At 39.0% G+C, this 16,200-nt stretch overlaps 1 protein-coding gene across 9 annotated transcripts in view; it reads right to left on the bottom strand.

The window, feature by feature from the left end:
• Positions 1-16,200, bottom strand: part of MBP (myelin basic protein) — a 112,928-nt gene that overhangs the window by 62,692 nt on the left and 34,036 nt on the right. The window contains exon 1 of one of the 9 annotated variants that reach the window (XM_030264007.4): positions 11,861-11,887. The exons of the other annotated variants lie outside the window; for them this stretch is intronic. Coding sequence (XP_030119867.2) covers positions 11,861-11,872 — 12 coding nt within the window. The 5' untranslated portion in view covers positions 11,873-11,887. Of the gene's footprint in view, positions 1-11,860; positions 11,888-16,200 lie in introns of those variants that run through there. 9 annotated transcript variants of the gene reach the window in all.

Below are 16,200 nucleotides of genomic sequence, written 5' to 3'. Positions count from 1 at the left end.
AAAGAAAAAAAAAAAAAGACAGGTTGATGGAAAAAGAGAGGGCTAGAGTTTCCAAGGACAGTTTTCTGTTCCTCTCAACTTCAACAGCACAGTTGCTGCTGTCACCAAAGGAGAACTTCAAAAGAAGTTGCAAACAAAAGGATTCTCATCACTAACCCCCAAGGCAGATCAAGGCACTTAGAAAAGGTCTGAGATGCCTCAAACATGTTATCCAGTTCTTTGAAGAAACTAATTCAGTCTATTTTGAAACTTTAAAATACCAAGGGGCTGAAGGAAAAACCACTGAATTCCAACTTAAAAATTTGCTACATTCTGCATTATGGTTCCACGCTATTTTTTAATGTACGTCCCTTCTTTTATGAAAGGAGTTTTAAAACTACTTCTGTTTATGGAGAAGCCTCACAGATTTCACAGAATATTCTGAGCTGAAAGGGACCCACAAGGACCACTGAGTCCTGCTCAAGCCAATGGCCATACTGGGACTGAACCCATGACTTTGGTGTTACCAGCACCCTCTCTATGTTGTTACAAACTGGGTTAATACACCAAATATCTCACCTTTAAATGCTCCTGACCACACTGGGGTTCTCATATTTTATAACTGAAATATCTCCACCTCAGAATGTTACAGATAAAGATAATTTATGGACCTACAATGTGCTACTAGTCAGCTTTCCCTAGTCCATACAGTACTCCCCTATGCTGAGGATGGAATTTCAAGCATGTAATAGGAAGAAAATGAGTGATTACATTACTGTGCCCATACAAGGCACAGAGGCTAAAGGCGTTTGGGAATAAGCTGTTAGAATGACAGTGTTAATTTGGGAAACAAAACTAAATAAAAAGCAAGTCAGGCAACCCCTTGCAAGATTCAAGAGGCTTGCATTAATACTGTGAACGGAAAAAAAAATTATCTCAGGTGCCCTGTGCATAGAGGCAGAGGGAGAGGAAAAGCTTTGTGAGTGACCTTTTACTTTGTAGGTACCCTAAGATACTGCCATGATCAGGAATCCTCCTAAAACCACAAGGAATTTGCAAAGCAAATAAAGACAAGACACAAAAATATGTTCTGGATCAATATTTTCAGTTTCAAGCAACTGTCTTTCACTCTGTGCACATTAACCCTGAAACCATACATAGGAAACATGGATGTGAATCACATCCAAGTCAGACAAGTACGGGCAGGGCTATGACTTGTTACTTCCTCTGCCAATCCCACCCTGGTCCTACAGAGCAGAACAACCATCAGCTGTGAAGAGCAGTACAAGGACCTACACCCACACTTGGGAACACAGTGATGTTCAACAGCCTTCAGAACACCTGGAACTAACATTATTAAGGAACATGTGGTACCTGCTTTGAACCCAGGCAGGTTTTCTACAGCTCCACTGCACAGAGCATCTGGCAGGCACATGGATGTAAGCAGCTCCTGACCTCATGAATCAGAGGAGTCATAGCAACACTCAAGAGACAAAATGAAAAACAGGTACTTTGGACACCAAGCACAAGGGCATGTCTCTTTTACAGGTGTCCAAGCTGAATTCTAGAGTAGACTAAAAAGTGACAGCTGTCAATATCAATGCCTTCAAAGTCCATTCATTGTCTTTATCTCATCTAAACAGAGTGCAAATTTACTCTCCTTTAAGCAGGTATTTTAGCCACATGCTGAACAAGTTCAAATATTTCACCTTTTTTTTTTTTTTTTTTCAAGAAAAGGATGTGGTTTAAGTCATAAACAGTGTTGATGCTGCAGTCTCAACCCTCAGTGTTCCTCCTTAAAAGCTTCATAAATCCATTGAACAATGTCAGTGTCTGGCCCCAGCAGACTGGTAATTTTCAAATGCTACCACACGAGGTCTTTCTGAAGGGTTATAAGAAAGTGTGCAACAGCAATCCTGTTTTCTTCCCAGCTAATGAGCACACTTCTATAATCTTGCATATTGATAAAATCTGAGCTCATATATCAGGGTACCAATATACTAGAAAAAGATACTAAGCATCTGATTATCTATTGTAAAAGCACAACAGAGATGCAAAAATTAGCAGCTAGGTACAGAATGATGTCCAATAATTAACAGGTGGAAAAAAAAACCAAACCAAAGCCATTTGAAACGAGGTGCAAAATAACAATTTGCTAGCCGGGGAGAAAAGATAAGGAATATTTTGGGTTTTTTTTCATGTAAAAAATGTCTTTCAACCTCATACACTGAACTTCTCATATCAGAGGTCTCAGTTTGGCAGTTTGCAATGAATAAAGATCAAAATGATGCTGCATAATTAGAAATCCTCAGTCTTGAATCCTCCTCAGGGGCCTAGAGAGGACTGAGCGTGGCAGAAGGCCTGGTGATCTGCACCTTTTATCCACAGGAAGAGATGCAGAAGGGGTCTCAGCTGTCTGTGAGGAGCACATCTGGGAGACTGCATGGTTCCAAACCAGCATTCAGTGCAGAAGTTACCTGATGTCCTATACACAGAGGAAAGGCTCCAGTCCTTTTGCAGCGTCCCACCAACCATGGCTATGTAAACCTGCATTGCTGCATTTGCATGATGCTTATGGTTGTTTAAAAATAATTAAAAATAAGAAATTAGGCCTGAAGCAGTGTCAAAATCTGGTTCATCGAACACAAGGATGGATGGCTGCAGTAACCCAGGAACACAAAGATACTGAGAGTGTCTTAGATAAATAAAAAAAAAAAATTAAAAAAATCAGTTAAATCCTATTTAACTTTTTCCATTAACTCAAAGGTATTCTGAATGAAATATATTATAAAATGAAAGCTATTACAGAGCATCTCAGAAATATTCACTGAAAAATTGTCAAACCTAAGAACAGTAAACAACTATTAGAGATTAACCTTTCTGCTGCACTACCAGCAAAACATCTTTTCTCGGCCCCTAGGTGTGAAAATGTTCTGGCTTTTGCAGTACTCCAACTGACAGTGCACAGGTATTTTTGACAAAAACCCAGCACAGCTGACATCCTGACTCTGGATCCAGCGTTAACGTTGTTAAGAGAAAACACATGAGTTTCCCCTTGTCGATGTAAATTGTTGACTCCACCAGACTGCAAGAGCGAAGTGAGACATGTGACTGTGGGGGCTACAAAGAGCTGAAGCACAACTGTGCCAAATAAACATACACCACAGGAACTCAGCACCTCGCACAAGAGGTTAGCTCTGCCCAGTTCCCCAGCAACAAACCAGGCTGCAGGGAAGCCAGAATTTCACTTCTGGTATTTTATTCCCAATACCATTACGTGCATGAACCAGTCCTTCAGTGTACAAAATAATTACACAGAATATATGTCTGGGTCATTTCCTCAACACAGACGCAGACTGGCTTTCTTGAATAATAGAAATACCTTTGTAATGCTTTCTCTAAGATTACAGAAAGAAGAAAAAAACACTAGACAACTTTAGAACACTTTCTCACTGTTCTACTCACAGTGGGCAAGAGATACAAGAGACATTCAAATCCCCTTTGAGCTTAATGAGTATGAAACACACTCTGAAACAATTTCCAGTGAACACCAAACATGAACTTTCAACTTCTTGAATTTAATTTTCACTTTCAAGTCTCTAGCTCATGAGAAAAGAAAGCTCAAAAACAGCTATGTAAAATGCATTCAAAAACATTCAAAATTACCTCGCTTCAACTCCCTAAAAACTACTAAGACATTTTCAGCATTTAAAAGCAAAACTTACTTTTATTTGTCAAGAATTAAAAGAATTCAACTTAACATCAAGTTAATTTTAGAAGGGAGATTTTTCAGCACACTGAAAGCGCTTTAGGTCACCTGGCAGTCTCTAGCCCTCATGAAGTACATTTCTAGGCAAAAACTAAGAATAATTGTACATACAAGTTGTTCGATGCTAAAATACATTACGTTTCCCTGCAAGATTTGTAGGTTCAAAGAAAATTCTGACCACAGTACTCATCAAAGGTTCTGAACTGTGATAAAAGAAAATTACCAGACATTTCTTAAATTCAGTACAAAAAGTTTTTTTGGGGGGGCTGGTGGGTTGTTAAGAAGAAAACACTTGCCTTTCCAAAATGGCAAGGTATTTTGACACAGACATTTGAGCTCATCATTAGCATGCACTCCTGCCAAGATCCCAACCTTGTCCCATCTCCAAGGAATCTCCCTCTTGACCATACCTACAAGCTGGACTGCTCCCAAAACTTTTTGGTCCCTCAAGGAACTGGACAAGGGGTGAAAGAGGGACTGAAAACCAATCCATCTTAGTAACATGAGAGGGGAGAAAGGAAGAAAATGGAACCAAACCAGCTCTTGGGTCCAATCTGCCAGAGAGCCCATCCCTCCCTCCAGTCTGTATGGGAAAAGAAGGTTTGCTTGGTAACACTTGGTTAAGGAGGAAGCTGCCATGACCCTGCCACCATAGAAAATGAAGCCTTGGTGGGCACATACTTGTCTATCCACCCAAGACAGAAAATTACTTTTCCATTTCCCTGTTTGATTTAAATAGGTAAATGTTAAATGCATAATTTTGAAAAAATTGAGTTTTATTGCTCTGTGCTCCCAGAATGCGCGTAGGTCCTCTGTATAGTGTAAATAAACTCACAAATACCACTTAGAAGAAAATGTATTCAAATGTCAAGACTTACAGAGTCAATATTTACAAAACAATCAACACAATTGCCTTTTTCAAAATATAAACAAAGATTTTTTTTCAGATAAGAATTTTGAAAAGCAGTTGTCATGGATGCAAGGGGGAGATTTTTAAGGGGGGATTTTTTAAGTTAAGGGAAACTGCTAAAGGCACAAAACAGTTTGTATACTTGCAAAACAGTGGTATGACACCCTTTAACTCCCATGTAAGTAAATTTTAGAAAACATCAAGCATACAATATGTGAAGATAAGGAAAGACATTGATCATGTTATCACAAAACACTTTATTAATATGCTACTCAAAAATAGTTCCCCACTATAAAATTACATAAAAAAAATTCTATTAAAAAATGGTTAGAAAGTTTGTCAAAAGTGTGAGTCTAATGCAGATTCACCAGGAAAGTTAAGACACTAGACAAAACTGAGTATTTGCTTGACAGGTCATGGAATCAACCTCTGCCTTTGGCCCTGTTACATTTTTCCCAAGGTTCTTGTCTGCATCACCCTGTGCCCTTTGTTTGCCAACACATTCCCTCACTTCCTCACTTGACTGTGGGTTGTCATCTCTCTTTTATTTCCTAGTTTAAAGCTCTCCTCACGAGCTTGACCAGCCTGTTGGCAATGAGGTTTTTGTCTGATTTGGTCAGGTAGATTCCATCTGAGCAGTCCTTGACCCTCAGAGAGGGACTCCATGGCTGTAAAAGTCAAATGCCTGTTGTCAGCATCAGCTGTGCAACCAGTTATTGACCTCCAGGATCCATTCACTTCTGTCCAAGGCCTGTACTCTCACTGGGAGCACCAGGGAGAAAACCTTGACTCCTGTGCCCTTCTTCCTCAGACCCAGAGCCATGTAACCAGTCTCAGGACCCCCATACCAGTATCAAGGCTGCCCCTATATCAAGGAAGATAAGCAGTAGGGGGTAATAGCCCAAGGATTTCACAAGCCCCCACCAGCGTCACCAAAACACCACGGAGCCAAAACTCTCCCCTAGAAGAGAAAATACATGAGATAGAAAAACAGCATGCACAGTAAGGTAGCTGCACCTTATGTAATGACCCTGGATATTGATATTGATAATATTGATAAAAAAGACAGGAAAGGGGGACCATTAGTTTTTAGAACCATTTTAAAGCCCCTCAAGGAGTCTGTTTCTCAGCATGATTAAAGACCAGAAGTTACCTCCCCTTTCCATACCTCACCAAAGACATTACAAGAAGTTTCTCAGCAATATGAGTCACCTCTGAAAATATTTTTTATAGATCATTTTAAGAGATAGATCTTGTCCATAAACTCTCAGCAACTTCAATTCTCACACAAGTCAACCAGCAGGAAGCAACAAAATTATAAATGCTAATTTTTGATTTTAAAATCATCTCTCAGGAAAGCTACCTCTTCAGAAATACCATCTTTTACCTCTTCTTCACAATACCACCCCAGAGATTTGTTCATCTGATGTCCAACTACAGGCCCAAATAGGGCTGACCTTTCTTTCAGCAGCCCACTGTAAGCTTTTGAAGTATAAATCAACTTCTAACTCACAGATAGCTGTCAGTGGTACATAAATAAAAGTACTTACGAGAACACAGAGAAATAATCTAAGAGATATTTCCTGAGAGACAAAGAATATACACTGAAATGTATGCAATACTTACCTGAATATTTTTTAAAGAGCAACTTCAAAACACCTATTAAAATTAATTTATAGCTTTGCTCAAGACACTTGAAGAAAGCATAATGAGGATCCCTTCCTCTTTTTTCCTAGTTACCTTAACAACCACAAAATACAAAATCTGAAGAGGAGATTAACTGATTTCAGAAATATTCTAGTTGTCAGTCATTTTTCAAGAAACTGTCTAAACTAAACCAGAAAAAGTGTCATAAAGTAAATAACTCAAAACAATGCACCTAATTAGCACTACAGCAGTAGAACCCAAGGAGAATGTAAAAAAAAATCAGAATGTAAACCATTTAGGAGAATGTCAAAAAATCTAACCAAATCCAATCCACTCCAACAAGAAGGAAGAAATTTCACAGCAACAGAACACAAATCCCTCAAATTCTCTCAACACAAATAGAAATTGCTCCCATTCACTGCTTGCTTTGACTTCTGCATCCTTTATTAGGAACAGAGGAGCAGAACCCTTGCTGGCATGATTATTTCCCTTTCACAATGTTCATATGCACTAAACATGTGATAGAGCAGCTTTGGTGGGCACCGGGAGTCCAGCCAGGGTCAACCCACCACATTTTCTGAAAACAAACAAGAGAACAATGCTTCCCTATATGTTTTAATCCAACACAGAGGCACTCTCACAAACACTACTGTGCAGAGTTACAACTGCACCAATATTAGAAGAAAAATTTACCATTGTAACACATATGTATGAAGCTGCATGCTGAAATACCAACCTACATATTCAAAAGGTGAACTTTCCCATTTCAGAAGGGAATAATGAAGTCTAAGAGGCAAAATATTTTGGAAAAAAGTACAACAAACCCAACTGTTTCCCCAAACATGCCCAGAGAGATGATATTTTAATTGTTCATTTTCAGCCTGTTTAAAATGTCTAAATTAGCATTCAAATTGTATTGACCACCATGAGGGGGAAAACAACAACAACAAATCCTGAAGATCTGGATGTTAATGAATGGCAGAAGCCAATTTCATTTGTTTCCCCACAACTGGTATACTGAAAACTCAGTCAGAGCATCTGATCACACTGGAGCTTCCAGACATCTTAAGGGCTGTCACTCAGAGCCTGACCTCATTGGGTTCTGGCTACCAGGCCACCATCTGGCTTGTTATAGCAGTGGCACTAACACCTCCAGATTTTGGTGCCCCCCTCTGGAGCACACTTACAGTCTAATGCAGTCCAGACTGTAACATGCAGAGGTGGGTATGTCAGATATGCTTTTGATCAATTTTGATCAATGCTTTTCCAAAATTCCATAAAATGATGTGGTGAGTTTCCAACAAGTATTGGTTATTCCATATGCGAGGAGTACAGCTAAAATGTTACATTTCCCCCCACATAGCAATAATATAATATGTTCCTGACTCTCAGAAATAATGATCTCAAATTAACTATTGCTACTTACCACACTGAACTAGTGGTAAGACAAACCTTGAGAGCCCAAGGAAATGACTCACTCTGATCTCACACTCAGTGCTTCTTCAGTGCCAGATGACACCTGATTCATCAGCAAATACCTGCTATTACTCACCTGGAACTAGGGTAGGGAAGGTTTTCCTGTGGAGTTAATTGCTGCCATTTCTGTACACCACATAAAAAAGACTGTGATCAGTAAGCATCTATCTAAAGTGTCTCCAGATGGCAAATATGATAAGATGCATGCTCCATAACATAAATGGTTCATAAGCCTGTTCTCATACCTTTTGCAAAGCATAAGCAGCTACTCTAATAGCTGAATAAAAAAGACCCTATCTGCACAATACATAATCCTGTTCTTCAGGAACATTTCTTGTTTTGTTGCAGAGATAATATTGTTTTAAACAGCTTTAGTTACCATTTTCCAAATACATAGTCAAACAGAGAAACTAAATCCGAGAATGATCAAGCAATATAAATCTCAACTGACTGTGAGATAAATGTCCATTTTCTCTAATACCAATGTAAGTAAGTATCAGAAGTGACGATATTGAAACACTCATGTGCATGTACAGACAGGAGAAATGGTTAAGACCAGAAATAAAATTTGTGAGCAAGTGGCTTACCACTTAGTGAGCCAAAAACCAAATAGAAACTATAATTATAAAAGATCACAGAATTATTCAATGTGCTGAGTTGGAAGGGACCCACAACAATCATCACATCCAACTCCTGGCCCAGAACCACACTGTGTGCCTGAGAGCATTGTCCAAATGCTCCTTGAACTCTCAGGCTTGTGCCATGACCACTTCCCTGGGGAGCCTGTTCCAGTGCCCAAGCACCCTCTGGGTGAGAAAATTTTTTCTGAAATCCAATCTAAACCTCCCCTGACACAACTTCAGACTATTACCTTGGGTCCTGTCACTAATCACTACAGAGATTATTCAATTTACCACAGTTTGATTCATTAGTGTGGTTCTAGTAAGAACTCCCCACCTTCAGGAGAAATATTGCATTGAAATTCAAGAGCTGTATGTTGAAAAGAAAAAGAGGTGATTTAAATAAGTGTTACTTTGCACTATTTATAGTCATCATCTGTGGAAGCCCCAGGTTCTGGGGGGGAGCATGAAGCTCTACCAGCAAGCAGACCTATTCACTGCCTGGGAACATCTCCAGCTCCAGGCAGGAACACTTGTTCTTTTCTTCAAGTTTCACCTTTTCCTCCAGTGCCTAATTTCTAGGTGTTTCCTCCTTTAAAAATCCCACCAAAAACAGCAACAAAAACCAAACCATCACCAAACAAACAACCAAAAAAACTAACCCAAAAACCACACAAAAACCCAACTGACAGCTCAGCCAGACAGCATTGCCTTTTTTTCCTGTGACCAAGCAACATTTACTGCGTACTGTTACACTATACAGGCTGCTATCAATCTCTCAAGACTTGGTAACTCTGTGATAATAACTGCCCATCTTTCTAGAAAGGTTTCAAGAAATCAAGGATCATCATACAACTAGAAAGTGCACTTCACACCTCTTTTCTGTGGATTTGTCCTGAAAGAAGGCTTCAGTATGTTGGGTTTTTTTTTGTCAATATTTCAAAAGTGCAATACTTTACTGAAGGATAAAAGACTGTCAATGGTAGGTACATTTTGTACTTAACAGAAACCTCTGCATTAACATTGAAGGAGTGATAATGCATTGGCAAAATGAGAGACATGCTTTATACACAGCATTTCAAATGCTTAACTGTTTTTCTTTTTTTAGATGACATAACAGTTTTAACAGTAATTTTTCCCCATGGATAGAAAGTGTGTAGGAACACCCTGCTTGGATTTATCAAGGGCAAATGGTGTCTGACTAACCCTCTGAATAGCCTCCTGTGATAAAATGACAGGAGGTTTTGTGGAGGAGGGGAAAAGCATGACATGATAACCCCTGACATTAGCATGACCTATGACACAGCCTCCCACAGTCTGCCACTTTACCCTTCCAGTCAAAGCAAGAAGATAAAGTCAGGGTAGGTGGAATACAAGGGGTGGGTAACTGGTAGGACCACCAAGCTCAGAGGATGTCAATCAATGGCACAGAGTCCATCTGTCTGCCGGTCAGCAGCAGCAGCCCTCAGGGATCAACACTAAGGCCAATATCATTTAATGTCTTTATTAAAAACCCAGGTAACAAGAATAACCTGGGGGACTGATCAGTACAGGCAGATGTACTTTCAGACAGGTACCGTGACAGGCTACAGAAGTAAACAGACAAGAATCTCATGAAGTCCAATAAAGGCACATGCAAAACTCTGCAGCTGAAATGGGTTAACTCCATTCACAAGGATCAACAGAGCCAAAGAAGACCCCATCTGGGTGAATGGCCTGAAAGCAGCTTTGGAGAAAAAGTTCCTTTTTTTTTTTTTTTTTTTTTTTTTTTTTTTTTTTTAGGTAACTACAAATGGTTGCATTACGGGTGTTTGGAACTGATGAGCAGCTCCTGTAGAACGTGGGAAAAGCGGGTGCTGTTGGCAAATAGGTTAACTCCAGTTCTCCTGAACTTGGGCATTTCAGAGAAAAGAAATATGCTCCCTATGGAGCAACAAGAAAAGGCTTTGGAAGAATAGATGTGTCAATTGTGTGAGTATTTTTCTCCCCTTGTTCTGTTTTGCTTCTTCTGTAGACTCAAAAGATACTTTGCTCAGAGTCTGTACTCCCACCAGTGATGACAGCTTCCTGAGGGAAAAGCCACTTGAGCAGTCACAGCTGATCACAAAGAGTTACAGAGAAACAGGAGCTTGACTGAACAATGAAGAATTCAGGATCAATTTCTCTCCAGAGGGAAGAGTTTCTGGCCTCAAAACCAAAATGAGTGAACTGCATGAAAGACTACAAAAACCCTCAGATACTACACTCTCTCAAACTTAGGCAAAAGTGCAGTCAGACAGTACTTGAAAATTATACTCCATCAAAAATGTTAAGAGACTTTACAATGCCAGGAAAAGAAAACACACCAACTTTTACAGAGATTGTATCACTAGGTTGGGTTTTTACTTGGTTTGATGTTTCTGTGTTTTGGTTTTTTCTTACTTGCATAGAAATAACAAGAAAATAAACTAAAAACCAATTGTCATAAGTAAAGCAAAATAAATTTTGCACAGTTGACAAATTACGATACTATTCCCATGACAGTGACAATGCTGGTTACTGAAGAGCCCAGGTAAATAATACAAGATCAACTCCTGGCCATAATGCCAGTGATCAACAAATAGCATCCTTGGATTCAGCTAAAACAATGTCATTAAAATCCAATAAAATAATGACTAGATATGCCTGATAGATATTTATGACACTTTAATTAAAGGACTGTGATAGTACTTCATTATAAAAATTTATTTTTGCCTGTCTTTTATGTACTCTGATATAATGACATCATTAACGTAAGAACCTCATTGAAATTAAGATCTCCTTAAGCTACAGAGCAAATCACACAACCTGATAAGGTCACATTACCTTCCCACTGCAATAATTATTTACATACATGCATAATTCTCCCTGTCCTGCAAGTATTTTCAGACAAAAAGGAGCCAAGTAATAGAGAAATTAGTTAAAACCTGTAAGACTTTATGAAAGTTCAACAAATCATCTTTTTTAACATATAAAGGTCTTCAGTTCAAAGCCCTACTGCAAGTCCTACTTGGTGTGATCTAGAGGAAAGGTTGATCATTTAAGTAGAATCTTTTCCAATACAAAAGCTCATTTTCAAGGCTAGACACACGACCTTTCCCAAGTAACATTTACTGGAAAAAACAATCCTTAGGAAAAACAAATCCTCCAACAGACCAGAAAAATTAGAAGCAGAGTAAACAGAAGAGCTCAAGGGAAATTTCTCCTTGTACTATCAACCCAATCTACCCCCAACTCTTTTTGGTTTTTTGCCATTCAACTTTCCTCCCCCTGAAGGAAGGTACACACACAAAACAAACTGATTACATGTGTAATCCTTTTTATCTATAGATAAAAATAGATATCTATAGATATAAATATAGATAAAAATACAAATACACATACCAATATCAAACAAATATTAAAATGCACATAAATACAGACAAATATTTAAAACAGAACCTCTGGAGCCATGAACTGGAGGACTGCAAATGCAAGAATTATGAACTCCCAGCCAACCTGAACCTTGCTTCTTCAGCTGGATCCCTTCAAGTTTATGGTGCCTAATGGGATTCATCCCAGAATACTCAAGGAGCTGCCTGATGTTGCTAGGAGACCTCCCTTAACGATTTTTCAATGGTCTTGGGATGTTTTCAGTGATGTCTTGGGAATCTAGAAAGGTCCCAGTTGACTGGAAGCTGCCAAATGAAGCAGACATTGATCTCTCTTCTCCAATGATCATTGACATGACTGAAGGGAATTACCTGATGCTGTGTCAGGGGAGGTTTAGGCTGGGTATTAGGAGAAGGTTCTGCACATAGGCAGGTGGCTAGACACTGGACAGAACCAAGCCTGAGAGAGTTCAAGAAATGTCTGGACAACACTTTCAGGCACATGGTGTGATATTCTTGGGGATGTCCTGTACAGGGCCAAGAGTTGGACTTGGTGGGTCCCTTTCAACTCAGGATATTCTATGATTCTATGAAATATATCAGGGTCCTTAATTACAGTGTGGTTTGGAGAGCAAAAGGGCAAAAACTGGTTTCATCTCCTGTCCACAGGGTCAGGCTGTAGAGAATACAATTCCTTAAACTACACTGTTGTTTTCCCAAGGTTTTGCTCACACTGCCCACAGCAAATCCCATTACATTAATGTGCAAAATCTATGTTAATGCACTACTTGGCTGGTAATTTTAAGTGCACAGACGTCACACAGTTAAAGACTGCATTTCCCTCAGCAACTGTTACTTAGTAACCCTCTGCCCATAAATAGAATTTTACATCACTGCATATGTGTTGTGAAGGCTAAAATCCATGCCTTGATTCTATAGGCCAGCAGGGAGGAAAGGAGTCATGTGGGCAACTGTAAAACAAAGTAGCACCAACTATTTTCAACTGCTTCTCTAGGCAGAGAATTTAACTGGAGAGAAACCTGTGGGTAAACAAAAGCTATTTCCAATATTTCACTGCCCCTTCTTTTGGTGGTATTTGATCATAAAAGAGGAGCAGGTAGACATTGGACAGAGTTTCTGGTATTATTCATGTGCTATGCAGTGGAGACTGCAGACATAAGCACAACAGACCATGCAAAGCTCTCCGCCTTCTCCCCTAGAGGTAGTATAATCCAGAGGCTATGTAACTTCTGGGTAGAATTGGTACTGTCAGAGCCATGGTCGAAACTATACTAAAAAAAGCTGTGTGAATCAGATCCAGGACTGAACAAAACAGGTGGAGCAGGAAGGATTAGAAAAAAAAAAATCTTAAAATAAATGCAGATTAGAAGCTTAAATAGTTGTATTTTATTAACATATACATTTGATCCTTTCCATATATAGGCTACTTGTTATTTGACTGACAGTCTAACTCAAGCAGCTTGATTCAACATGGTACTTCATAATCACTTTAGACCCAGAGACTGCCTTTTTAGCACTGAACAAAAGAGGTGGCCTGCTGGAAATACCTAGACATCTTTTTAATTCAATTCCCTAGCACTGCAAATACTATTTCTACTCTGCTTAGTCCCATCCTTTGCCTCAAACACTCCGCAGCTGTAGCTTCTTAAATGATTTACTATAAAAAAGTGGATTATCTTGACAAAAAAAAACCCAACCAACCAAACAAACAACAACAAAAAAAACCCAACTGATTGAATTACATATAAGCAACAGATATATTCATTTGAAGAGGTTACAGGTAAAAGATGTTTTTTGCAGTTATTAAACCAAGTGAATAAGTATAAGCATATAGATAAGCAAACACACATAATTTGCAATTCTATTTAGCAAGTTTACAAGCCCTGAAGTTTAGCACTTCACCTTAAGTGCAGCATTCAAATAATAATTTCTTACTTCTTCTGAACAATGCAAAATTGCTATTCTAAAACAGGATTTTGAAAGCTTTAGCAAAACATAATATTCTTAACCCTCAAAATTCTTCCCCTTGCAAAATACCAGGGAATCAATCCTTTGAAATACCAGTTCCTACTTAAAGCTTTTTTCCTGTCATCTCGATATTAATAACACTGTACCAAGCAAGATATGCCAGCTGAGATCAGAAATCTTTACTCCAGGAAAGCATAAAGCAATTTCTTTTAAGACAACAACATGACGTTATGAGCCATGCTGAGGTTTGAAACTAACCACATTATATCATGACTAAGAGAAGTCCAGATGCTCAGAGTTGTCTTTGAAGTCCACATTTTCTTAAGGCCACAGGACCCAACTTGGCAGCGCAGCAGCAGCAGAATTGAGAACTGAGCCAGAGACTTGGCCAAGCCTTAGTCAGTGACTGGGACAATTAAATGGCCATCTGGCTCCAGCACAAATACAGCAGCTCTGCACCTGCTCCACGGCTTGCAGCCTACTTGATTACAGCAAGCCCATGGGGCAAAACCCTGAACAACTTGTCATCTGCTGAGACCAGAGCTCAAAACTGGGATCAGAGCCAAGGGCCCCAGCTCCTGGTGGAGCCATCTCCCTTGGGGGCTACATGCAAGACATGTTCAGAGGCTCCCTCCTGTTCCTTACATACAGCAGCAAGAGATGTCACCAGAAATTATCAAAGACATGTAATTTAGTTGATACAAAGTCTGTGTCAAGCCCTACAGGCTTCCAAAATCCTATAAAAGCTTTATTCTTCCATAATCAGGTGACTCAACAGCTGCAATAGAGTATTGCATTATTACAGTATTAACTGCATTATGCTATGGCATTATGAACTCTGCAAAATCCCAGAGCAGAATCTGATGCCTGGAAGATCTCAGCATCCCTTGCCAGAGGCAGACCTATCCCTTGCTCCACTGGTTGTTCTTGTACTCAGAGTTAAAGCCACCAGCCAGGATAGCCATACAATCTGCTGAGAGGGTATTAGCCCCCAGAGCTCCCCATCCCAACTGAACACATCCAATAACAGGGATCTTGTGGCCTTCTTTCCCCCAGGCTTCATAAAACTTTCATTTTTGTATGGTTTTATCAATCCTTATAAGGACTACATAGCATAGCATAACATAATAATCATAAAAAATTAAAAAACAATAGTCAAAATGCCAGTGGAAAGGAAAAGAAGACAACAGACAGAAAAAGTATATTGAAGAGACTCCTGAATGTAGTTCTGTTCCCTCCCTTCCTGAGAAGACTGCAGGAAAGTAGAACACATAATACTGAGGTCAAAACAAGAGGAAAAAGTGTCAGAGCTTAATTTTTAAATGGCTATTTCATCTATTTTTTTTCTTCTTGCCAATACCCTTAATTATATGGCAAGAAATTAGCTGAAGCACATATAAAGAAAAACTTTTTATTTTGAATATTTTTTTAAATATTGTATTGCAGAAACAAAATACCAACATTAAAATTAATTTGTCAAGTAAAACTATCCTAAAGCTGAATGTTCAGGACGCATTGTCAGCACCTACAAACAAAAATGCTTCACTTAAGCCAATCTGAATGTAATGGATTACAGTGGTTCAGATCCATCTCAAATAAAATACATAACACAGGCTTTCTCCAAACACAGATTTGACTCTGAAGGAAACTGGAGATTAGCACCCCACCACAGGAGAAAACCTCCTCTCAGCAAGTTTCTGTCAGCCAGTATCCCGCAGCACATGCCAAGTTACTTATTTCAGCACAAAAATATAACATTGTACGCAGCCTTGACCTAGAATCTCATCTCACAAGCTCCAGAAATAATGTCAATCATCCCAAACACACTGAGTTTTCTGTGCAGTAATGCACCACAGACAAAACAGTCATTACTTTATGCAGTGGGTTTCACCTACTGTGAGCTCCAAAGCCTCTCCTAGGACATGAAGATATATATTTATACTAGTACTATAGATTTGTTGAATATATTAAAGATATTTAATTTTAAATCAATACATATTAAGTATTGAGATATATTAAATATATTTTATGATCTATAAATATTTCTCAGCTGTTACAGGCACTGACTTGAGATTCTGAGTCTCACATTCTCTCTCTCATCTTCCCACATCTTTCATCTTCCAAGTCTCAAAAACCCAGAACTGTCTGGAATTTCAGACAAGAGTCTAAAAGAACAAAAGTACTGATTATTCTGGCTTTATCGCTGTGTACCATAAGGCAAGTTTCATCTGCAGCAGAAACCTCTGGCTTAACACTAAGAAATCCTTCAGTCTGTAGCTCACAGGGAAGATCAGCACGAATAGATTCTCCAAGGTGAAAGGCTACTGGTCTTGCCTTCTGAAACTAATACAGGGATAGAAGCACAGTATCAATACTTGAATATACACTCACATTTATATACCAATATTTTTTAAATATGCA

The sequence above is a fragment of the Taeniopygia guttata genome, chromosome 2 (genome assembly GCF_048771995.1).
Source record: "Taeniopygia guttata chromosome 2, bTaeGut7.mat, whole genome shotgun sequence".
NCBI classification, from domain to species: Eukaryota; Metazoa; Chordata; class Aves; order Passeriformes; family Estrildidae; genus Taeniopygia; species Taeniopygia guttata.
This window is presented reverse-complemented; position numbering and strand designations above follow the sequence as displayed.